This window comes from Leopardus geoffroyi, chromosome C1 (genome assembly GCF_018350155.1).
Source record: "Leopardus geoffroyi isolate Oge1 chromosome C1, O.geoffroyi_Oge1_pat1.0, whole genome shotgun sequence".
NCBI lineage: Eukaryota > Metazoa > Chordata > Mammalia > Carnivora > Felidae > Leopardus > Leopardus geoffroyi.
The window spans coordinates 9765112-9791173 of record NC_059328.1 but is presented as its reverse complement, the minus strand read 5'-3'; the positions used below and the strand labels follow the sequence as shown (position 1 = coordinate 9791173).

Genomic DNA, 26062 nt, shown 5'->3' with positions numbered 1-26062 from the left:
GTTTGGATTCTATCTACTTTCAGCTAGTTTTCTTATCCTCACGATGACCTATGCCCTTCCCTGTGTGTGATACGCAGTGCAGATCAGATTACCGGTAGCAAACAATACAAATATAAATGATCACTGGCTGCTAACATAATTGCCCCAATGCTGCAGTTCATGTCTGCTGAGAACCACGTAAAGGACTCCTGGTGCCCTAGGATGCTTAATTCTGAAGTGTTATTCAGTAAAGTTTTTCCCTGGACCAAAACCACAAAGTTGTTGTAAGACATCATCAGCACCACCTCATGTATCCCAAACAGCCCAAGAAATGACCCTTTCTTACCTCTACCTTTCTACTTTGAATAGGTATGGGCTTTTGAAATAAGTAAAAATGGAGGTATAGTGTAAACTGTGCCTGTTATGCATATATGTTTCTTAAAAAGTCACACCGTGAAATTTAATAGAAAAACAGATGTCAATCTGCTGTAATACAATCCCTTACAGAAGCAATTCAAAGTTTTTCTGCAACCTCTCAAATGCTATACAAAGCTGGTTAGCAGGTCATACAAAAAACTGTCCTATATGTAAACAGTATTAAATAAGTGAAGTTTCTAGATATAACTTACAATAAAACAGCACAACTTTAATAATATCATTCACTAATACATATTCACACTGAAATCACGTAACCGCCTGCTACGTAAAAGTACTCTTCTAAGTTTTATTCCCTGCCTAAAAGAATAGGAAAACATCTAGCTGATACTGAACGTCAAGGTCTACTTCTGGACTCTCCAAACCTAATTAGTGAGAAGTGCCCCACCCCCCTCCCCCCACTTCCAGGCACCCTCTTTAAAAAACAAGACCAGGAAGCCCTTGATCCCCCGTGAAGAGAAACCATCTGAAGTAGGGACATCTGCATCCTATTCAGATGGCCACAGGCTGCCTGGGCGTCCCGCAAATGATCCTCTCGGTCATGGGGCTGTGTGATGCACTGAAGGACGGTGAGCAGCATCCACTCACTAGACGCCAGCAGCACCTCCACTTTTAACTGTTGACAGGCAGATCTCCAGGCATGGCCAAATGTCTGGGGAGGTCTCCCCAGGTGAAGAACCACTGGGCTGAACCAATACAGGCCACTAAAGACACAACAGGGGCTCTGCAGTCTATATAGTTAAGAATTTTAAAAGTATCTGAAGAACTGCAAAAAGCAAAGTACAGGACAATTGAACTTCCCTCCAAAGTGACTTCAGTGAATGCTGACACTTAGTTTTTCAGGGACATGAGTCTATCATGAATCTAAGAGATGACTCATGACACTGATATTACCTGACACATGAAATGATTCTCACGATCTTAATCGGAACCATCTAACACCCAAGTTACTTCCCATTAGGATTGTAGACTGGAGATGGAAGAGGCTGTATCGAAACCACCTGTCCTACCTGCCATTTTGAGAGAAAGTGAAAGCCAGGGCCCACAGGGGCTAATCGGCCCACGGGGGCTAATCAGTCCACGAGAGAACAGAAAGTAGGACCCAGGTGTCCCAACTCACACTTAGGTATGCTTGGTGTCACTCACAAAGCCAAATACCGCAATGGGAACAGAGGAACAGGTGGTGGAGCCTTCTACGTTTCCTTAGATAAGCAATTCCCCCCCCCATACTTGGTTTCTGTTCTATTTGTAATCAAATTTAAAAACAAAAACAAGCCTATAACCAAAAACAACCTGTAATGACTCTTACAAAGGGGAGCGGGGGCTCGCTAGTGTCTGGGAGGCGGGACGTGCCTCTAGCACTGGTCCGGCAGAGCCCGCTGGGAGCCTGGTAAGCACACGTGTGCACTTACCATCGGGTTCCTGAAGGGTCCTACATAGAAGCTACTGCCAGCTGCGTGTTCCACTTGGTCTAAACAAGAAAGATACAGGAATGAAACACAAGGAAAGTGAAATGGAAACGACAACGAAGAACATAATGAAGGACAGGACAAACTTTATGTATATAAGGAAAAGAAATGCACACAAAGTTATGAAGAAAACTAAATGAAACAGAAGGAAATGAGCAGTTATCTACTGAATCAAAGTTCTCACACACACACAAAATAAAAAATAAATGAATCTTTAACTGTGATCTCAGCTGCTGACAGGAGGGCTCACTCGGCATACTTACTCTTATGCCTCTGCCACACCCGTGTCGCAAAACAGATGCTCTCACCGCTGACGGCACCATTCTGCCAGAGACCCCGAAGTCCCAATCACGCCGCTCATCTTACAGTTACCCAAGGACCAAAGCTGTGAAGTCATCTGCCCAAGGTCATGTAACTAAATCAGCTCTAGAGCCAGAATTAAAACCTGAGGATGACGACGCTAAAAGTGTTCCTTCTACTATGAAAAGTGTTATTTCTTAAGACCTGTAATGGCACAATCAATACCATATTCTTTAGAAAGCACTCTTTCTATGCGTTGTCTCACTTGGTTTCAAGGGCAAATGAAAGAAAAAAGTGGTAGAGACATTCACTGCATTTATGGGAAAGGAACAGCAATCAAATTGGAATGCAGATTATTTTCCCCATTTCAATTGTATCTTATGCCAGAAACACTTATAAGTCAACAGCCCAGAAGCTCAATCTAAGCAAGTATGATTCACCGTAACAGAACTGGGTTTTCTAGTGAAATAGCTACTGTAGAGAGAAAACCAACAGTCATAATGACTACTCTTTAAAGATAATGTCTAGCATTATACCTCTGATGCCTGGATGCAAGTTGCAAAACCAGAATTGCCTAAGGCATCACATAAATAATTTAACCTAGGTCTGGACTGTGTTCTACTAGTCTAATAAAACTGGTCAAACACTAGGAAAATCTAGAGAATAATGTTTCACTTAAAAATGTGCAGGCATCAGAGAAAACACAGAATTCTAGAAGGCATGCTCAGGTTACATTAAAAATTCATCACAACAGTGAAGGCTCACGAATTTCGTGATTTAAGTGAATTAAATTTAGAGCCATATGTAACTCTACATGTGCTGCCTCCTCACTGGGAGCTACCCAACTCCTACGTATAAAATCAGAATTCAGTACTGGCACACAGAAGCCGGTCTATCTGATCTTTGTTGAGGGAGCTCACCACCTTACTCAGATACACAGCTGATTCCGCACCAGGCGAGGCCCCGTCTCTGAGCTCTTACCATGAAAGGTCATGGAGAACATGAGCTGCCCCGAACTGGAGCCACCACGGACTCCCCGAAGGACTCCCCAAAGGACGGGCTGTGCCCGTCCTGCCTCTCTCTGGTGCCTCACCTCTCGCTCAGCCCTTCATCTCAGCAAATGAGCCTTCGTCCTCTCTCCTCCACTGAAGATCCACTCTCCACGGTTCCCCCTGATCTCATAATTACAAAACACAAAATCTCTTTAGGCTTCATTTGCCTCAAGCTCCCCCTTTTGTGTCTGACAGTTTCGTGGGTCTTACATTCTTTAGATTCCTCTCCCCAGCCTTATGACCCCACCATTTACGATCTCCTTTTGTGACCACTTTTTTTTGCAGAATCTTCCTCTTCTTCCTGCCCTCAGACAAGTGGGTCCCTTATAGGAAATCTGAAGATCGGGGGCTTTCGTACAAGGCTGGAGAAAGGCTTCAACAAAGTATTCAGCTGAGCCGAGGGTACAGATCTTAGAGAACAGAACAGACATGGAGTAACGGAAATAATGGCTATGTTAAAAGAAGGAAGAAGAACCCTAAGATTTGACACAGAAGGAGCCTTTAAAGGTGATCTTAGTCTGCTCCCCAAACTCCACAAAAATGCTTCTCAAAGCTTTATCTCATTGTATTAATTGCCTAAAATCTCAGAGCAAGTTGGCAGCAAAATGGGATTTTTATTCCCACCCAATTCACTAATCTGTCTCCTGTGTTCCAGAAGCCTTACTATGAGTAATACTTTCTGGGTCCTAATTTTTTCACCCTAAGAAAGATAATGGTGCACCTGGGTGGCTCAGTTGAGCGTCTAACTCTTGATTTCAGCTCAGGTCATCATCTCAGGGTCGTGGGATCGAGCCCGACATCGAGCTCGACACTTAGTGTGGAGCCTGCTTAAGACAGTCTGTCCGTCTGTCTCTCTCTCTCCCTCCCTCCCTCTGCCCCCTCCCCTGTTCACGCTCTCTCTAAAATAAAATAATAAAATAAAAAAGAAAGATAATAGTGCCATGTTCATTGCAAGCTACATTGAGAACTTTATCATAAAACTATAAAGTCAGTATACAGCTTTTCAAATTTTTGAAAGGCAAGGGTGTGGCTTCCATGACAGCAGGCTGGCCTGGCACTGACAGCAACGCTCAGAACACCTGCTGTAGAGGTAAATCAGAGTTCATGGGCAAGGTAAAAACACTTGCTTGGAAAAAAGCATAAAGTTCAGGGGTGCCCGGCTGCCTCAGGCAGTAGGGCATGCGACTCTTGATCTCAGGGTCCTGAGTTCAGTCCCACGCTGGTCGTGGAGCCTACTTAAAACATTTTTTTTTTTTTTTTATTTAAAAGGCATAAAGTTCATGTTAAATGACTTCTTTATAGGATCAAAAGAAACACACACACACACACACACTCACACACACACACACACACACTCACGAACTCGAACAGACCACGCAGTGAGGACGGGGCATCAAAGGTAACAGCCAAGTCGTGGGCTGAAAGAATGGCCGAAACGTGCCATGTGAGCTGGTAACGGGAGGCAGGGAGTCAGACCCCCAGCCCTTGTTTTCTATCTGGGGTGGTTAACCTTCTACAGTTGGTGTGATGGGTACAGAGGACACAAGCCAGAAACACATATGACAGTCCGTCTTCCACAAGGAATCAGCAGTCCGTTTAGACCACTGTAACATATGCTTAAAAAAGAAAACAAGAAGATAATGAATGACTCAGTAACCTGGACGTCCACGGAAGTCACAATCTGGGCAACGGGGAAGCTGGACAGCAGGACCAAAGTGAGAGCAGGGCCTCCAAGACCACAGCCAGAAAGGCACCCGCAAAGGTCGGCCAAGCTGCACACGGGTCGGGGTGTGTCCATCAGATGGTCAGGGTGGACGTTACAGCTGCCCAAGGGGGTCTCAGGGGGAAACCGAGCTACTGGGGGCCTAGCCCTGCTGCCCCACAGTGTTTTGGGCAGAACGCTCTGAAGTGGCAAGATGGCTGTGCAGCAACTGGTTTTTATGAAAGTAATATGCTTTCCATTTTCTATACATTTCTTTCATATTTAAAGTAACTTGAAATGTACCTGATACTAAAAAAAAATTCTGTTAAGCAGCTCGGGCACAATTTCAACCTTTTCCTGGAGTTAAACTCTCCAAGAGCTGTCTGTAATCCCAGAGGCAAATTACGAAAATAAAACCTCTCTGGTTTTAAATTGCTCATAGTATTAAAACAGGGCTCTAGGCTTTGCTTCCAACAGAAACAATGGAAAAGTTCTGGATTTTTCAGTGCTGCAGATCCCGGTGTAAATTCCTGGGATGTTTGTGTCGCGCCGGGGGGGGGGGGGGGGGGGGGGTGCACAGCCTCTGCCCCTGTGGAGGGTCCAGCCAGCAACTCTTCCAAGTGCTAGGCTGACGGCAGTAGCAGCAAGGATCACATCTGAAGGGAGCTTTGAATTTCTCTAAAAAAGGCTTTTAGTGACTTTGACTGGATAAATCCAAATACCAGAAGAGGCTCCCCAAATAAACTTTAATAAATTCAAATTAAGAAAGCATTAAATTTCCTTATACTGTTCAGAACCTCAAAGTCTTGTGGCATGAACAAAATGAGTCTAGAGACTAACCAAATACCCCTGAAACTTAAACAAGCTGCCAGCCTGTTCTCCTTTATAATTACTTTAATTTCTAGGGTTCTTCTCAAGGATCTTCAGTAGCTTTTATTTTACAGGGAGAAAAAAATGTATCTAAAGTCTGAAAACCTTGCATATAAAAAGTGAATGGGCAACTACAAAGTAAAAACCTTAAATTCAAGTGTCAGTCCCCGGAGGCCACACAAACAGGACTGGGAACTAGGTAGGGAGGTGGTGACGACATGAGCCTGGCAACCCGGTAAAACAGAGTGCACAGCCACACCCTCAAGAACTGGTTATCCTCAGCTAAAAGGAAAGTCATTTACGATAAATTTTACAATTCTATATCCGGATGAATTAACTGCACAATTTAGATTAAAAATACTTTCAGGAAATAAAATCTAGATATAAATCTGAAAGAAGACACAATTACCACACTTAAGATCATTCTCTAGATTTGTTTACAGAAATGTTTACAGGAACAATGATCAAGCCACAGCACTAATTAATCAAATCAGGCTACAATGTATCCACAGATGTAAACCAAGAAGATTAGGATGCTGGCAGGTGGCTCCCAGCAATGAGACTATTGCTGAAGGTAGGAGACCTGTTTATGTGTTCATATTTTCTAACTTTTCTAGATGAACATTTGGTTCTATTATGCAAAAAATAAATGAATACATTATTTTTGACAGAAATGACTAACAAAGGCAAAATGAATGAGGCAACTGAAAAATGGCCACTATGGATTGAGATTAATATATGCCATTTATACCCATACAATTTGGAAAAGGTCTCAACTGTCCACTCTGTCTACACGGCAGAAAGTACTGAAGTGCTTCTCTGTTCTCTATCTCCTACCTGTACACCTGCTGTTAAGTGTCCAGAAAACAAGCACTAGCTTCAGAAACACCAAATCCACAACAGACGCACATTTAAAGGGGGTGTAGTCACAAGAGACATCATTCAACAGACGACACTGGGTAAGCATTCAAACTGCCACTGCTAACCTTCTGGTGGGTCTTCAACTCTTTTCCCTGTGCATCACATTGCTTCAAACAAAAATTTAATTTCCCTCCTCCTTTTGAGCAGCCACATACCTTGTATTCTTTTTCTTGTTTCACTGCACTCGGTTATGATACCCATCTTCATGGTTAGGACACCCATCTTTATTTAAACCAAAAAGCTAATTTAAATAATCATGTTGAGTGCCTCCCAGGTGTAAGCGAAGGGTCAACGTTTTGGCAGTCAGCCATGATAATCATGAGAGTATGGTTTCCTGGCTTTTATTTTGCTTCTCCTAAAAATGCAAAATTCATATGCCACATTTTGATAGAGGTTTAAGAAACAGGTTATGAAAATGAGACCATTTACAGAGATATTAAACTACTCCTCACTTAGGTCTACCATGAGACATTTTATTCGGGTATAGTTCTTAAGACTATTCATCACTACAGCGGAGCAATCTCATTCCCTTCTTTCCAAGACCTCAACTGTCTTCTGGCCTCCGCCACACCTGCAGATGTGCCTCTATCAGAGCTTGTGAACGGACACATCATCACTCCACCGGAGCAGAGCCTGGACCTCTGGAGGCTCATGCATGTGCACCAACTAGCACAAATCTGCCTGCTCGGAGAACTCAAAATGCTGTCTTTTAGAGATTCACAAGCAGAGAAGGAACTAAAATGTATTCTCCTCATAAATTATGGTCACAAATTACATTTAAATTCAAGATTTTTTTCTCCTAAGATCTGCACCTAAAAACAAAAGCCCACTAACCAGCCTATTTGACAACACATCTCGCACTCAGATGCACTAGCATGTATCAGACTACTGTTCAAATTTAGCTCAATTCTTGCAAGATTAGAATTTTTTCCTTGACATACTTTGTAAGGTTTCTGGAACCATGGTGAAGCGGAAGTATTTGGATTTTTCCTGGGTGCTTATTATCTACAAAGCACTTTGTTAACAGCTATATAGGGTGGGTGGGTGTATGTGTGTGTATAACTTAAAATTGAAGTTATGTCCAACTCTGTGAAAAGCCAAGCCCCTTTGCAGAAAGGCTCTACCTAATGTCAACAAGAAGCAAATGTTGAACGGAAAAGATGTCCAAGAGAATCTGAATCTCATTAAAAATAAAAACAAGGGAGGGGGAAGGGAAGAGAGAGGTAGGAAGAGGGAGAGCCGGAGAGGTGGGAGGGAGAGGGAAGGGGCAGAGAGAGACAGGGGAGGGGATGATGTAGATCGCCGGCCAGCCAGGTAAAGCGAAGACCCCTGGCCAGCTGGGCCCTCCTCAGGAGTGCGGCCTGAGAAGACAGCCTTTCAGACACACTAAAATCTTCTCAGGGCTGGTGTCCCAGGGTTAGGCCACATTATCCTGACTTGATGCTGCTTCTATCTTTTGCCAACACACGGGTAAAATAACGCCCCCAGGGAACAAAGAAGCTTGGGAGGAAGGGCTCACAGAAGACTAGGATTTTAAACGGCTGCCTCCCAGGCCGGTGCCCAAGGCAAGGAGAAAGGGCCTCCCTCTCACTCCGGTCACATTTCACCTGCTCCCAAAAGGTTCCTGTGCCCCCAAAGTCACACATCTTTCCTGCAGATGGTCTGACCCCAACTAATCTAAGACACTGGAATGGGCTCTCCTGTCCCTCCCCACTGTTGGGGTGGCACTCTGATTAAAACAGGTTCCTGAAGGGCACAAACTCACACAACTTGAAATCCACAAAACTAAAACGATATTGCACAGCCTTGGGCCATGATTTGATTAAGGAGAAATACTCCTGGTTAAGGCAGACAGGAACAAACCATGGACACACTAGTGACCACTACCTGATACTGTCACCAGGAGGAGTAAATCTGACAATGCATAAAAAGAACGCTGCACAGTGCCTGACACAGACTCAATGGAACCAACTGTAAGGATTAGCCACAGGAGATTCTACTAAACAGATTTCAGAAACCCCACGCCCACAAGTCTAAATTGTCAGCATATGTTCCTTCTTAGGAAGACAATGACATTCTGCTTCCACTAACAATCCCGAATTCATCCATTTGTTTTGTTCATTTGTCCTATACAGTGATTCACACGATCCCACCCAGATATCACTATGGAAATGTGCGAGTCCGGATGAGGACAGAGATTGAACGGAGTGCTTCAAACACTCACTAATGCTCCCACAGAAGCTGGAGGTACATTTCAGGTTTTTTTTTTAACCTGTAACCTTGATATTTTATTGCTTCCAACCAACTGTCTAAACATACCAGCTCACTTCGTGGTTCTTAATCTTTTGGGAAAGAAACCTTAGACCCCTTTGAAAATCAGGCAACAGTGAAGGCCCCTCTTTCCAGGTGGTCACACAGAGACATAAATACACTTGGAGACCCAGAGACCTCTACGTCATCACCAAGTTCAGTTCTGAGTCTATGTGAACGTGCATATGGAGGGGTACACCTGTGTGATCCCTGAAAAATACCCCAACTCCTTAGACTATTCAATAAAATTGCCGCAGAGAAAATCGGGGCATTTGTTTCCTTAAAACGGTCTTGTCAGTTTTACTGGTAACTTGTAAGAAAAGGACTCTTTCACATTTTTGTTTTTTCCTGACTGCACATCCAGAAAGATGTGAAGTGACAGATTTCCTAATCTGTCATGTGCAGCATGGAAATTGCTCCCGCACGTTTACTTTCAAGGCGGTCTGATCATTTAATGTTTAAGGAAACGTATCCAAAATACACCCAAAATGTCAACCGCATGAAATCTGGTCCTAACAGTATGGTAGTCACAAGCGGTTACGACCACAGAGAGGTGACAGAAAAACGAGAAGAAAACAGTAAACACTTCATTTAGGCAACAAACATGTTTACTTTTGCCCAGGCAAACGCAACAAATCAAATCCCAGGAGTTATCTAATCCACCAATCTATGTAACCACAGGTGTCCCAGTTTGGGTAACTAGTAAAACAAGACAGCTTTTGAGAGAAAAGCGGGTCTCTAGCACATGAGGAGTTCTCCAGGGCCATGGTGTGTACCTAGCTGCAGATCCAAATAACATCTTACCTCTTACCTGATTTTCAATCGACTTAATCCACTTCATGTCACCGAAGCAAAACAGATGGATTTCACTAAGCCACGTTAAGAGATACTGGAACTATTCCTTTATTTTTCAGAAGTGCCGTGATAAGTCCAAGCACGGGCAGAGTCACCACGGAGCTAATTGTACCAGTGCCCACCAATTAAGATGGGACCAAGGTCAGTGTGCAGGCATGTTCCTACGAGGCTCTCACTTAATGCTCGCAGTGATCCCACAAGGCAGATCTTACCCCATTTTACCAACAAGTAAAGTGAAGATCAAAACATGTGGAGTAACCTGTCCAAAGTCATACTGCTATTAACTGGCGGAGCCAGGATATGAACCCGGCCTCACGACTCCAAGGCCGTGTTCTGGCATGCCACAATGAAGTCCACATGCTGTACATCTTCTGGAACTCAAAGGTATAGCTGGGTCACCAATTTTTCCCTGCTCGCCTCCCCACAACAGACACACACGATTCAGGCTCATTTTAGCAGGTTATCCGTTTGCAAAGTATTGATCAAGCTGTATCTAATACAGAAGCAATAACGAAGCCCAAGCAGTACACTCATGTACTTTAGCACAGAAATTTAAGTTGGACATAGCACAACAGTCACTATAAAAACAAAGTTTACCAATTCCATGCACTTCTGACAACTGCCCATGAGATTCAGAGGATCCTGTCTCTCTAAAACTGAAGAGGGTCAGAAAGTGTTTTAATTAAGCATCATTTTTTCTTGATTTTAATATTTTCTACCCTCTACTGCAACCATAAATTGAATTCACCGTGACACACAGACAGCAATTTCCATTTCTAAGGCTTTTTTTTTTTTTTTTTAAATGTTTATTATTTTGACAGAGAGCAAACCAGTGAGCAGGGAAGGGGCAGAGAGAGTAGGGGGGAGAGAAAGAATCCCAAGCAGGCTTGGAGCTGTCAGAGCAGAGCCCAATGCAGGGCTCAAACCCATGAACCATGAGATCCTGACCTGAGCTGAAATCAAGAGCCGGTTGCTTAACCAACTGAGCCACCCAGGTGCCCCCAATTTGCATTTTTTAATCCTGAATTCTTTTTAAGTTTGAGAGCGAGAGAGTGCACCCCAAAACTATAAATAGATACTAAGCTTCACACCCAAATGTGATCTTGTTATCAACTACACGATCACACGCAAGGAAGACTTTCTGTGACAATGTATTTAGCAGCTAATAAAACTGCTAAAGACAAATTTGGCATTTTAAGCCCCCTGATCAAAACTCCAAGATTGATTTATAGTTACTCCCTTTTATTATTTGTTTTGAATGCCAGTGAGAGAGACACTTTAACTTTGACCCTATTGTTAAACCTACAAAAATTACAATCCACAATATGTAACTACACGAGGAGAGTTCCAGAGAGTTCCGTGTGTAAAAGATCAGAGCTGCGGCTAACCAGCGCCACGCTGCCCACAGCATAAACCCCGGGCAGCATAAACCTGGTAGAGATGAATGTGAGACTTTGGTCTACACTAATGCCAGCATTATTAGGCTTACAGAGAAGGTACCAGAGGCAGGGGGTGGAGGCAGAAGCCCTCAGCCCTCACAGGGATCCTCAGACGTTCTGCCTAAAACCAGCAGTCGCTTGACTGCACAGAGAAACAGGGTCTAAAGATCTTATATGTTAGAAGCAAAAATACAGCCAACAGAACCAGAAAGGGCATACTCTCCACCTCAAACTGGCAAGAGAATGCAATCTGAACCTAAGAAGCCAAACAGTAGGAAAAAAATAACAGAAGGCACAGGAACTGCATTGTTGCCAGTTCCAAACTGTATCGCCACTTCAAACACTGCACGATTGGTTTTGGGGTTCTAAACACCGGTGAACAAAACAAACCAGTCTGTCTTCATTTTTGTGGCAGGTGGTGTCTCAGGAAACCTACAAAAGACTGCAGCAATAGGAAGGATTAGAAGGACAAGGGGAAAGACTATCACTGCAGCTTTAACAGAAGGGGGGGCGGGGGGAGGCATTTTAGCCTAAGTAGGCATCCCCTGGTTTTCTTTTTAACCAAAGCAAAGATAATCCTCTGCAACTACACATAACTGGTGTCACACATTTAATTTATTAAACCTAGCAAATTAGGTTTGGACCATTCAGACACTGATTAAATTAATCAAAGCCTGTAAGCAAAAGTTTTTAAAGTATTGAATTTGCAAGGACTTTAGATATCATAATCTTATTTTAGAAACTGGTATTTTTATATACCACACACACACAGTATCATGATTTTATCATTAGAATAAGTTTCTAACCTCTGAAACTATTCAAAGATTCTGTCTGTCCCCCTCTCTCTCTGCCCCTCCCCTGCTCGCATGCTCTCTCAAAAGTAAATAAACATATAAAAAATAAAAAAATAAAAAAATAAAATATATTAAAACAGGGGCGCCTGGGTGGCTCAGTCGGTTGAGCGTCCAACTTCAGCTCAGGTCATGATCTCACGGTCCGTGGGTTCGAGCCCCGCGTCGGGCTCTGTGCTGACAGCTCAGAGCCTGGAGCCCGTTTCAGATTCTGTGTCTCCCTCTCTCTCTGCCCTTCCCCTGTTCATGCTCTGTCTCTCTCTGTCTCAAAAATAAATAAACGTTAAATATATATACATATAAAAACATAATACTTAAAATAACTATACATGTACCAGCTTATTATGAAAATTTCCATCAAAATTTTTTTTTAAATTTCAGGGTCCGTGGCTACAAAAAATGGGAAGTGGAAATAGATACAACAGATGCTTCAGAAGGCTGGGAATTTTCTAGTCTCTTACCCATACCCCTTCAAGACGTTTAATAACCTTTCTTAATATATGTGCCAAGTTTTAACCTTTTAAAACAAAGGTGCCTCCTAACTTACAGAAAAAAAGGACAGAACAGAAAGGAAAATGCCTTTGGAAAATGAAAGCACAGATTACAAAGCGGAGGTTTTGTCCAGTTTACCATGTGTGTTTGAGGCATGGGGGTGGGGTGTTAAGGATTAAAGACTAAATCTTGGGGCACCCAGTGGCTCAGTTAATTAAATATCGACTCTTGATTTTGGCTTAGGTCATGATCTCACAGTTCATGAGATCAAGCCCCAGGTTGGGCTCTGTGCTGACAGTGCAGAGCCTGCTTGGGATTCTGTCTCCCTTTCTCTCTGCCCCTCCCCAGCTCGCTCTCTCAAAAATAAACAAACGTTTTTTTAAAAAGGCCAAATCTTTAAGGACAAGAGTAAATACTCTTATATAAAGTTTCAGGTAAGGTCACCTGGGTGGCTCAGTCAGTTAAGCATCTGAGTCTTGATTTAGGTTCAGGTCATGATCTCACAGTTCACGGGATCGAGCCCCGCACCGGACTTTGCGCCGGCAGCACAGAGTCCGCTTGGGATTCTCTCTCTTTCTCTCTGCCCCTTCCCTGCTCACGCTCATTCACTCTCAAAATAAATAAACTTCAAAAAAAAGTTCAGGTAGAAAAGGCTGTATTACACTTTGTTACAAACTCAAGAAGTTTCAAAATTCTTACATACGCATACATGTTCCAAAGACTCTGCGGTGGAATAATTACAATTAAGAAACCAACCCCTGCCCCTCGTTAGGAAAATTCAAGAGTGCACAAGGACAGGTTAGGGCAACTCCTTTCTCGCTGTTTCTTTTCATGCTTTTCCTCCTAAATGAGTCAAGCCACTAGAATGGGAACAGCAAACAAAGTCTCTTAACAAAGTGCTGCTTCAAACAGTTCAAATGAGCTCCTCTTAATAAATAAAAAAGCTACCATCCCCTCCACCCCAATAAACACTTTGACAAAACAAAACAAAAATAAATAAATAAAACAAAGTCCCTCTCTTTTGTTAGTGTCACATCGTAAGAGTGAAAGAAACTAACAATAAGCATGATTTAACCCCACAACAAATCAGAACTGCACTTGCCATCAGTTTCTAGATTTAATTTTTGGAGTGTACGTAAATTAAAACATGTTAATGATCCAGAACACTCAGCTTAAGAAAACTTTTTAAGAATTATATTGTATTCAGTTTAAGAGCCCATCATTCTCCACAAAAGCACACTGGTGCAAGAAGGAAGCAGAACAACACATCATCATCTTGAAATCACCAATAAGACGAAGTGAAAAGAGCTCCTCCCTGCCCACCGTCCACACTGCACAGGGACCTAGGCCAAGGCAATGTCTCTCTCTGTTCTTGTGGTTTCTAAAATGACTTCAAAAACAATGTACAACTTAAGAAAAATGGAATGAATCCCATTCATCTGAAGCCCAAACCAACAAATGCCATTAAAAAAACACCTAACAAACAACAGCTAACAAGGGACAAAAACGTAATGTCAGTGTTTTTAAAAACTGTTTGTTTGAGGTGCTCAAAGGAACACAATAAATCTCTTCAATCCATAAACCCCCAAAGCAAAAATAACTGAAGGCATTAGTTCTCACCATAAGGTAGCTTTCTAATACCAAAGGCTTCACTTAATCACACTGCCTGATTATTCAGGATTAAAGTGGGCAATTCTACAGTGAGTAGTGAAAATACATCCTGGCTAATTAGTAAAGCCTTATAAAACACTGCTACTTATTCAGTATAGCTGTCCCACTCAGAAACACTATGAATAAACACTGGATTTAGGCAAGACAGAGCCAAATATTGTAGGAGCCACGTGAACTTGGGCCAACCACATAACCCCCGCCCCAAGCACCAGTTCCCTCATCTACAGAGAAGGATCCAGTCCTTGCCGCGCTACTGGGAGCATCAGCCATGCTGTCTACGGAGCACCAAGCACAGGGCCAGGCACGTGTGACACACACTCATGGAGTCACTGCCGTCACTCCCGCCATTAACAGAAAGCAGCAACTCGACACATAACGACGGGATGCGCAGGTTAAATGTCAAATCACGGGATAGGTCCGAATCAAAATACATCAGAAGGAATGAATTCCAGCCAAGAACCCTTGTAAGGTCTGACCGTGTTTGAATCGGAGTGGCAATAACGAGAAACGGCTGCTTCCAGTATTCATTCATCTTTTTTACTTGGAGAAACAACGGTAGTGTTTTCAAGTAACTCTTGCTTCTCCACTCAGATTCCCTAAACTGTGTCAACCAGCTTATTAACATTAATCAAATCAAACTTTAGAACTCTCCTTGGCAGCATGTAAAACGTGAACAGACAGCGTGAGTGCCACGCGAGCACGCCAGCCTATCTGAAACCAACAGGGGCAACACTTCTTCCAGCCTAAGGTTGTCTGGAGAACTACTAACGTTTAACCTGCATCACAGTGTCCTTGGAGTATTTACCCGATTCCTCACTTCTTCACAGGCAACTTCACATATAGATCTATAGTCCCTTCTGTAATTCTACTAAGCACATGTGTGCAATAGCCCCTCTGTAAACCAGAACGCAAAACCACCTAGTTCAGAAAGGAGCCACTCCATGAGTTTTAAAAACAACAATTAATCTGTAATTTAGAAAAAGAACCGAGTACTCCGATTTAGGGAAAGCACGGGAAGTTGTTTTGTTTTTTACTTTCAAATTACAACTAAATTTTTAGTATCAACTAAACTACTTTGAGCTCCTTGCATTAAGGGTCTCATTTCCTTTTTCCTTTTAGAAAACTTAGTCATGATCAAATCTATCTTCTGGATTAGGGTGAATTTTACCTTCTAATTTATATATGGACAGGAGACCCAGAATAACAGCCTAAGTACACACGGAGCACAGCAGATTTCCTAATATGCTCAGTTATGATGTTTGAAGCAGTTTTTAATCATGGCATGTATTAGGATTTTTTCCAAGTTCATCCACTGCTACAGTTGAAATGTGCAAAAGGCTTTGAAAAATTCTAGTTAATCCACTTAATTTCCCTATGAACAAGGTTATACATAGCAAACATGAAAGGTACAAAGCTACCGACCAATTTATTACCTAAATTTGGAGCAAATCCGTAGCAACAGAATTAGAAATTAAAAAAAAAAAAAAAAAAAAAAAAAAAATGTCCTGTCTCCAACTATTGAAAAACTACCAAAACTGTATCAAGCTTTTAAAAAGAGGCCACCGTAGGGGTGCCTGGCTGGGTCACTTGGAACAGCACGCAATTCCTGACCTCAGGGTTGTTCAGTTCAAGTCCCACGTTGGCTGTACAGATTACTTCAAGATTAAAAAAGAAACTCTTTTTAATTAAAATTAAAAAATAAAGACAGGCCATGGGAACAGCAACATGGACCAACCTGGCACGCAACCATCAGAGATGGGACCCAACGCTCAGCAAAGGCATCACTCAGCCAGAGACAAGTGAGAGCCATCGTGGGGACCAACTAGGACACTGTTCACTTGGGTTCAACACGGCAGGCTTGCAAGCATTTAATGCTGAGGCCACATTTCCACAGGAAAGTCACCACCTCCAACTGCCCGTGCCCTACAAGCAAACAAGAACTACCAAGGAGTGCCCTCGAAGTAGGCACAGGACCTGCCCACCAGATGCCCACAAGGTTCAGGGCCCATCTGCCATCATCCTCAGGCACCACGGCCAGGCATCCATCATTCAGACAGGCCTCTGCCCTTCAGCTTTGGCCAGAGCCTCAAAAAGAGCCATCCGGGGGTGCCTGGGTGGTTCAGTCGGTTGAGCGTCCGACTTCGTTTGGCTCAGGTCAGGGTCTCGTGGTTCGTGGGTTGAAGCCCCGCGTCGTGCTCTGTGCTGACACCTCAGCCTGGAGCCTGCTTCCGATTCTGTGTCTCCCTCTCTCTCTCTGCCCCTCTCCCACTCATGCTCTCTTCTCTCCGTCAAAAATAAACGCATTAAAAAGAGCCATCGGCTGCTGTAAGACACCAGGACGGCAAACACCACTGAAGTACCCTTGTCCTCTCAGCTTTTACTACACATATTCTTTAACTTTAAACGGAACCAGTGTTGTCACATCTGCTGCTGCTGCCCGCCCCATGGAGACCTGGACGAAAAGCAGCATATCCCGTAGAAGAAAAGGCATGGAAAACCTGGGTTCAAGTTCTGACGCTGACGGCCACCGGCAAGGAGCTTGGACAAGTTACCCAACCTCGCTAAGTGTCGGTCTCCTCCTCCGGAGAAGGTGTGCACACCACAGAAGTAGAGGCTGAGCAGGAATGCCCGAGGGAGAGAGCGCAGCACTACCTGGGGCTCCCGGCTGCAGCCCCGTGGGCCGGTGCCCAGGAGGGAGCATGCTCCATGCCTCCGTCAGAGCCTCTCGCCACATCTGTCTTTTACCCGTTGCCCAGCAGCGACCCGTGACCTCCTGTGTCTCCCCGAGTTTTTCCTTCCCCAACTCATGCATTGGTCTTTCCTCCTTCCCTCCTCAATATCCTTCCTAGAAGTCCCCCCCACTGTGCTCTGCTTCGTCGCTACACAGCAGCAGCATGTCCTCCCGCCTGCCCCCCTTCCTACCCAGGACCCCCCCCCCAACACACGCAGACTGGAACACCTAGTGAGCCTGACCTGCACTGAGCCACGTTAAGATGGATGAAAAGCTCCTCCCTGAATGTTTTACTCATCTCTCTAATTTTCCGTACCAACCCAGCCACTAAGTACAGTGAGTGCCTGGCAGAAAAAAAGGCCAATACATCCATTTACAGAGCTGAGTTTCATGACACAACCACACTTGTGCGGGTTTCTAAGTGGCCCCTCCATGCACCCACCACCTACCCTCTCCCGCCCCCGACCCCAGCAAGAAATTTCCCCAACTGCTGACGGAACCTCCAGCTTGGTCCCTCTCCCTGGAGCTGAACTTGCCCGGGCCCACCCCTGTGTCATTCATGCCAAAGACTCAGAAAGGCCACCTCTGGCTACCCATCTAACAGTCACACCGTGTCTCATACACATGAAACGTGACAAAACTCATACTGTTCATCGGTTGACTGTTCATACTGTTCATCAGGTCATCCCCCTGCTCTTTAGAACATACATTCCATGAGAGCAGAAACCCTGGCCGTTGTCGTTCTCCGCTGTAACTTGGGCACCTAGCAGTGTCGGACACGGCAAATGCCTGTCACATCAGGGAGACCCTCCAGACCTCCGCCACTTCTCCGACCTGCCGACAGTCCCCTAGGGCTCCTGCGCACATCCTCCCCACTCTCATCCCTCCACTCTTTGGAAAGAGACCACCCGGGGAGCCCAGCCGAGTCCCCTTCTCCTTCCCCGCTGCCCACTTTGTTTCCTTAAATGGCCTCAGACCAAGTCACTCTGCACGTGGCTCTCTTACCTCCCATTCAAGTGTGTATATAGGCTTTGTCACCTTTGGAGAAGAAAGAATTCGAAATATGTGCAACTATAGAAAACTTTAAGTGTTCTTCCCGGTACCACGGTTTTTTACTTGAATGACTCTGATTACAGAGATACGTGAAAGATTTCCTCTTGAAACGGATTATAATCTAACTGTTCTGTGAGTACTACGAGTCACCTAGATAAACACTATAAACTAGTTGGTATTCTCAGGGACTATTTACATTCTTCTAAGCCTCTCGGGTAACCTTAAGGAGCTATATATACTCTTCCAATTCACTGCCGCTTCTGGTATAAACTGCCTCCTTCACTGTCCAGCTATCAGGCGTCAAAACTATTTGCTGCTAGAAATACCTCCTCATCGCTTCTCAGCCTTTCGGCTAAGATCAAGTGTAGAAATACCTCCTTCTCTCGAATCTGTTGTGAGCACGAAAAGGGTAGCAGTAGGCCTAAAATAAGGGTGAAGGGCCACAGTTAGGCTCTGCCATGGGAAACAGGAGTGGAGAGGCCCGCTGCTTATTTTGGGCTTACAGAAATCCTCCACAAATACCAGCTGATTAAATGAGTCACAAACTCGGTAGTTCCTCCGCAAGAAACACGAACTGTCAGCCACATTCCATCGGTGGCACTTACGGCTCCAACGGACAGGTGTGCGCCAGGCTGTTCTGTATGATCTCGTTCGTTCTTGACAGCAACCCCACGAGGTTAGGTAGCACAGAGACTACTCTGCGTTAGGACGCCCATTTTTAAAGCTATGGAAACTGGACCCCCAGAAAGGTGACACGATTTCCCCAGTGATACACCTGGTCAAAAGCCCAAAGCCCCAAGTTCTGCATTCCTTCCGCTAAGCCCATCTGTGGGAGCCGCTATTGTTTCCTTAGGGGAAAAGAACTTCAGGTAAGGATCTTCTGTAGCCAAGAGACAGCAGGGCAACACCACATTCGGATCCTGCTCTTACGTTCTGTACTTTAAAAGCCCTTTTGCCAACAGTCATTATTTACTGCTAACACGCAAATTCCATCTCTTCTCACAGTAACGGCACAAATCGAGAAGACGGTAAATCCTTAGAAATACGTTCTAGGTTACTTCACAGATTATAATCTTCCTACAGTTCAAGTTGAAATCGCTGAAACATCTGACACTAAAAGCCCTCCCTTCTTCTCTACCTGGAAAGGCTGATCTGTCCCATCCAAGAAATTCTCATGCTCGATCTCCTAACGGGCTGCTCAGACATGTAAGAAGCTAGGCTGAAAAACAAAGCTGAGAATCCAAAATTCTAGTTTGAAATACCCAATGTATGCACATCTTTGGCCCATGGCAAACCGACACGCTCCCTGGTCAGAGACAACATGAACTGTATTCTCACAACACTGTGTTCTCTTCCTTCGCTACAAGTTTGTGTGGGTCTTTGTTTGCCAATCAACCAATATTGATGGAGAGCCTGTTCCATGCCAACCATCCAGGAGCTGATCAGCAACTCACAGATTTAATGTTGGTCTCCCCCAACTAGACTCCAGGCCACTGCTTCTTTTCTGCTCACCAGTGCACACCATACAACCTAGCAGAGCGCCTGGCACACGGCAGGGGCTCAAGAAACATTAGTTGTAGGGCACCTGGGTGGCTCAGCCGGTTAAGCGTCCGACTTCAGCTCAGGTCATGATCTCATGGTTTGTGAGTTCGAGCCCCACACCGGGCTCTGTGCTGACAGCTCGGAGCCTGGAGCCTGCTTCGGATTCTGTGTCCCTCTCTGGACCTGCCCCTCCCCTGCTCATGATCTGTCTGTCTGCCTGTGTGTGTGTCTCTCTCTCAGAAATAAACTTTTTAAAATTTTTTAAAAAAGAAGAGAAACATTAGATGAATGAAGGAACAAATGAATGAATGAGTAAGAGAGACAAAAACAGAGAGAAGAGGCCACTCTGTAAAGGAAGCAGGGCTTTTTACTGCCCAGAACACGCCTCATGACCCACTAGCGATGTGATGAATTCTGAAAGGCGCCACATGCATTGCACAGCTGTAGGCACAGCAGCTGTCATGCAAAGGAGCCGAGGCCCAGAACTCTGAAGAATTCAGCCCTTTGTTTCTGTCTGCCGGCCTCACAGCCAAAATGAAGCGAAGGCCACTGTCAGTCTACCTGTCAGCTGCGTGCCTTCAACATGTGGCTTTCAGAATTACTAAATTAACATGCTACTGGATGAAATTTATGTCGATTAACTCTCTGACATCACTGCCTGCAAAACTATTTAAATGTCTGAGGTCACACATAAGACCTAAACAGAACCGAGTTAAAATGAACAGTTCTCCGTTTCAGGTCTTTGCAAGCAATAAATTAGCTTTCAGAGTATTTAACTTAAAAGCAAAAAAGGTTTGACTCATTATTTAAACTCTCTTAAACTTCAGGACTCTACCAGTAAGTGGTTCAAAACAGACTGTTAAGTTCCAAGAGTAAGCTTCATGCAAGTATTTTCATTAAAACCTAAGATTCAGTGGATTATAGGCTTCCCAGAGTTAAGTACAAACTACTTCACTCAACAGGAAAACCCAGCAATCTAGGCATGTATAAAAATGAACATGTGTAAATTCATCTATCACTAATAAAACAAAAAGTTTATTTTCAGGTTTTTTTTTTTTTTTCCACATCCATCTAAAAGAAGAGAAAATAAAATTCAGGAATAAATAAAAAAGCAGAAAATGATGAAATGTTCTAAACATGCACACTAAAGTATGCTGAACAGAGAAAATCCTGAGAGAAGCTGCGAATAAGCTATGAATATATCTAAATATATGACTAGTTATACTTAGCAGAGTAAAGATCTCCGCTTCCCCTCAAACTCTAGTCCCTGCAAATAAATCGCAACTTACCTGGAGAGGCTGGTGGCATCACTTACAAAAAGAACACTAAATAAAAGAACTAAAATATGTAAACAATTATTCACTAAGCCTAAAATCAACAAAAACTGTAAAACTCAGTTACAACAGTAGAAAAAAACACTTAGGAATTTTCTAGACCCTGATCATCTGATTCAAGATCAAAGCATTTAATGACCTAAAAGAGTGACAAAAATAACATTCAGTAAATTAAAAACATGTATTGAATAAAAGACCCACCAACTGTCTCCTGGGATGAGTTAGCTGTATTCACATTACACTGAGAAATACAGAGAATATGTAATGGAAAAAATCAGAATGAACTTCTTGCCTATGTTTTCAAATATTATTTTTACATTCCTCCAAAATCAGGTTTATGTTATGGTTTTCTTTACAATCGGACTTCCACAACTCACTTGGCAATGTTCTGAATAAAGGACGAACTCGAGAGTTCTGATGACTACAAAAATTTACGTAAGACCTAAAGCAGGCCAAAAAAAGGGGGGGAAAAAAAAACGAACAAAAAAGGATTTATATTAGTACGGAACTACCATACCGTGCTTTGGCTTATATTCAAACTGGGCTCTACGAAAGATTCGCGAATTCACATTAAAATTCGTCATTAAAAAAAAAAAAAAAAAATCCCAACGTGTCCGAATGCCAGCTGGAAATATGATACATCCAACCAAACTATTTTCCTACCCAGAAATTATCCCCTCCCCCTTATAAGTGTGACTACGCTTTGCCTTTTGTTCGAAAACATCGTAAAACAAACTAAAACTATTAGAGTTGAGTCAAAAGTGACAAAACGGCACAGTCTTCAACTTCCATTTTGTTACTGGCCTAATTTCGAGGTCTGCTGCGCTCAGACCTTCGCCCACCCCAAGTGTTGCAATCGTGCGCAGCGCGGCGCGGCGCGGCCCGGCCCGGCCCGGCCCGGCGCGGACAGGAGTGGCGGGGCCTGTCCCGGCCCGGCCCGGCCCCGCGCCGCGGGCAGTGAGGAGCGGCGGGCCCGGCGCCGCGCGGCCCCGAGCCGAGGCGCCCAGCTCCGTCCGGGGCCGGGCCGGGGCGGCGCGGGGGACAGAGCGGCGGGGCACGGCCCGCCCGGCCCACTCTCTGCCCCTGGAGACGAGCGCACCCGCCGCCGCGCGCCCGGCCCGGCCCTGGCCGCACGAATCTGCAGACCTGGAAATGTCACCCTCGGAACACATTTCGTGACGCGTTCGCTGGCGAACGGCACACACAAAAAAAGCTAAGAATACGCCGGGCGCGCAGGGCTTTGGAAGAGACCGGCCGCCGCTCCCTCCCGCAAGTGCGGCTATTCCGGAGGTTCCGATCGAAGTGACAAGTAGCCCTCGGCCGACCCTCCCGGCGCTCGGTCCGCTCACTTTTGCGCGCCCGGCTTCTCGGCCCCAAGTTAGCCAAGAGCCCGAGCGCGGCGTCCGGCCGTGATTCAGCAGCGGCCCTGGGGAGGGGAGGAGGGAGGGGGACGACCGGGGGCCGGGATCGCGGGCTGGGGCCGGGCCGGGCCGGGGAAGGTCACGGAGCGCCGCGGGCTTCGGCCGAGCCCGGGCCCGGTCCGGTCCGACAGCGGCGGGGGAGCCGGGGCGGCGCGGGCTCCTACCTTTCCTGCTTTTCGGGGAGCTCCGCTTGCTCCGGGCGCTGGCTCGCTCTTCCTCAATCGCAGCTGCTATCTCGGGGTTGTCTTCCCCATTGTACCAGACCAGGAGCTCCTCGCCCGGCGCGATTGGCTGCGGGGAGAGAAGAGACAGGCGCCGGGCCAATCAGAGCGGCGGTTGTTGGCGGGGCGGGGCGGGGCGGGGGCGGCGCTCCCAGCTGGGGCGGCGAGCCAGGCCAGCCCGGCAGGAAGGGCTCCTTAACCCTTGGCGGCCGCGGGCAGGGCCCCTCTGCTGGAGGGAGGACCTCATTTCCCGGCCCGCCTCCTCTTCCCCCGGGTCCGCGCGGGCGGACCTACGGACCTGGCTGGGCGCGACCGCCGTCCACTCCAAACTGCCCTACACTACCGAAGCAGCTCACTGTTCGCAGCCTCACGACTGCCCACGCAGAAGGAAAAATAAAACACGGAACCATTTTGCCCACGAAATCGGAGCTGATGAGAAATAGAAAGCGTAATTTAACAGAACCAGGTGCTTTGGGAAGAGAAGTGTTGAACGCTAATTAATTACCAGCGTACGTTTCGGATGCCAAGAGCAAGTTCAGCATGTTAAGGAAGAAGTGTATGTCATTGCACATTTAAAAACGCACAGCTAACGAGATCACGGAAATGCTAAAGTAAGAGGCGGCACGGAAGACGCAGGCGTCCGCGCACTCTACTCTCTAGGATCTGCCACCGACCTGCTCGAGCCCAGGGAGAAGCCACTGCCTCGCCCTCTGCACCAGACAACTTTTAAATTCCTAAAAGTACCTCACAGGTACTATGCTCCTAAAACATTAACTCTTAACAGCCATGTGAGTAGCGAGGACATATACCACCACCATGCTGATTACGCCTAGAAGATCTTGAAGAAAAAAAACACACCGAGTGTAGACACATCACATTCCTCAACAGAATTTAAGGAATGGCTTAGTGGTTTCTCATCTATGCACAATGACTCATCTATTCAGAAAGTTCCAAGAGTAACAATACAAGTAAAATTCCAAGTAAAACCCACTGAATAAAGTAAGAATCCCATCAGCCCATACTGATACAAATAAATGAATGAAGTCAATAAGAAGGAAAGCTCTTCCTTATAGTAGATCCCAACTAATCAATGAAAAACAAATAATGGAATTCGAAAATCACCATTTGGCAATCAGTGCAGTAATAATTGATTCATCAATAGATGCTTAAAACTAGGAAGTAAATTTTGGGTGTAACTGACTATTTGCATGGTCTCAAAATATCTCCTCATAGAACATTCATTAATTACAAAGGGAAAAACAGTATCCTTATAATTACATAAATCAACATCATGTGCCTCCTGATACAACGCACAGAAAAGAACATCACTTATGGAGATCTCTGCCTGAAGAGCATAACCATAATTTAATCATGAGACCTAAGAAAAGCCCAAACTGTGCGACATTCTACAAAATAACTGACCAGTCTCTCAAAACTGAAAGGTTATAAAAGATAAAGACTGAAGTACTGTCCAAACTAAGGAGACAAGACATTATAACTGAATGCAACCGAGCATTCTTTTCCTATAAGGACATGAACGGAACAACTAACAATGTGAAAAGGTGTATAGATTAGCTAATAAAATATTGTGTCAGTATTAGCCTCCCGATTTTGATCACTGCACTATGATTATGGAAGGCGATGGCCTTGTTCTTAAGTGCAGGTGAATTCCATCGGAGATGCCTGTTGAGAAACAGCATAGCTCCTCATTTGAACATACCTTCCCATCTAGATAAAGCCCTTGAAAGTAGACATTACTTCGTTTCCTTCTCTGCAAAACTCAGTTTATATAGTCCCAATTTAAGATATTCTGAATTCTTTAAAAGAATATAACAACTGTTTTCTTTGCTCCCCCAGAGAAGGCTAAAACCTGCCATTTTCTCATCTTTAAACCAATGTACTATTACTTTCCTTCTTGAATCAGCTGCACCTAAACCAAAAAAACTTAATCTAATATACGGGCTTTTAATGAGTTGAAGTAATCCTTACAGATGTCTTTTGGCATTCTGATGAGCTAAATCTGTTTCTGCTGAAGGACAGGCTTTTTTATTTAAGTCAGCTATTTCTAGTTCCAAATGTATAGTTTGCTTCTCTACTATTTTGTAAGCCACATATTTATGAAACGGTGGTATCATATAATATTTGAAATGATTAGGGTTCATATAAGCAAGTGAGGATTTCAGTAAGACCAAAGTAAGAAAAGAAACATGCAAAAGAGAAGGAAAAATTGTTCCAAATTTATTCCTAACCTAAACAGCATAACGGGAACAACGGCTATAAGATACCCACTGGGCATTTTCAAGATACCTCCCAGACTCTGAGCTTAAGTTTCCTTGCTCATCCACTGCAATCTTCTGCAGAGTACTAACTGTACTAGCAACTGTGTGAAGATAAACAACACAAACTCTTCATTTAGGATGGTACTCCTTTGTTGCAAAACATACAATGTAAAAACACAACAGAATCTGTTCTTAAATATAATATAACATGTCTAAATAGCTAATGAGCTGGTGAACATCTAGGTTAAGAGCAACCCGATTTGTTAGCTATTGAACAACCTGCAAAACTGTTAGCAAGTGGGAGATTATTGTATTATGGAGTTACAGCTTTCCCAACTTCGTAGTAAAACAGCTACACAAGAGACCTTTATGAAGAGGAAAACGATCTATTTATTTTATTTATAAGAGCACAGTTAAGATTTTGTAAGTCAAATTGCAGAGAAGAAAAATTATGTCCTAAACACATTAAATACAAACCCACATTTTAAAAAGTAAAGTTGATGGGGTGCCTGGGTGGCTCAGACAGTTGAGCATCTGACCTCGGCTCAGGTCATGATCTCGTGGTTTGTGAGTTCCAGCCCCACATCGGGCTCTGTGCTGGCAGCTCAGAGCCCGGAACCTGCTTCGGATTCTGTGTTTCCCTCTCTCTCTGCCCCTCCCCCACTCGCACTCTGTCTCCCTCTCCTTCAAAAAAATAAATTAACATCTAAAAAAAATTTTTTTGATAAATAAATAAATAAATAAAAAGTAAAGTTTAAAGTCCAAAAAACCTCTTTTTTGTATATTGTGTATGTTGATGTTCAACAAAACAACAACAAGAAGACTTTGTCAGTGTTTCCTTTGGGTTCTGACAGGCTTACAATACAACCAAGCACACTCTCTTATCGAAATATCAGCAAATATAAACCTGAAATCTTACCAGACAAATTAGGAAGAGGCAAGGTTCCAATAAATATTCCTGACACGAGGTCAAAATAAGAGAAATCCTCCAGAATTACAGGAACACACAAAGCACGTCAACGCTCAGCCACCTACAATCTATCCCCAACATATGCTCTCTTCAAAGTCACAGATCAGACGCCTCAATTCTCAAGTGGATGAACTGAAGACTGAAATTCACCTTTCTCCCTGCAGG

General features: G+C 44.4%; 1 protein-coding gene across 8 annotated transcripts in view; it reads right to left on the bottom strand.

Moving 5' to 3' along the window:
• Positions 1-26062, bottom strand: part of PRDM2 (PR/SET domain 2) — a 123202-nt gene that overhangs the window by 48339 nt on the left and 48801 nt on the right. For 7 of the 8 annotated variants that reach the window (XM_045475705.1, XM_045475707.1, XM_045475700.1 and 4 more), the window contains one exon: positions 22592-22718. In XM_045475705.1, coding sequence (XP_045331661.1) covers positions 22592-22718 — 127 coding nt within the window. Of the gene's footprint in view, positions 1-1826; positions 1886-22591; positions 22719-26062 lie in introns of those variants that run through there. The other variant, XM_045475706.1, reaches the window with a different exon arrangement.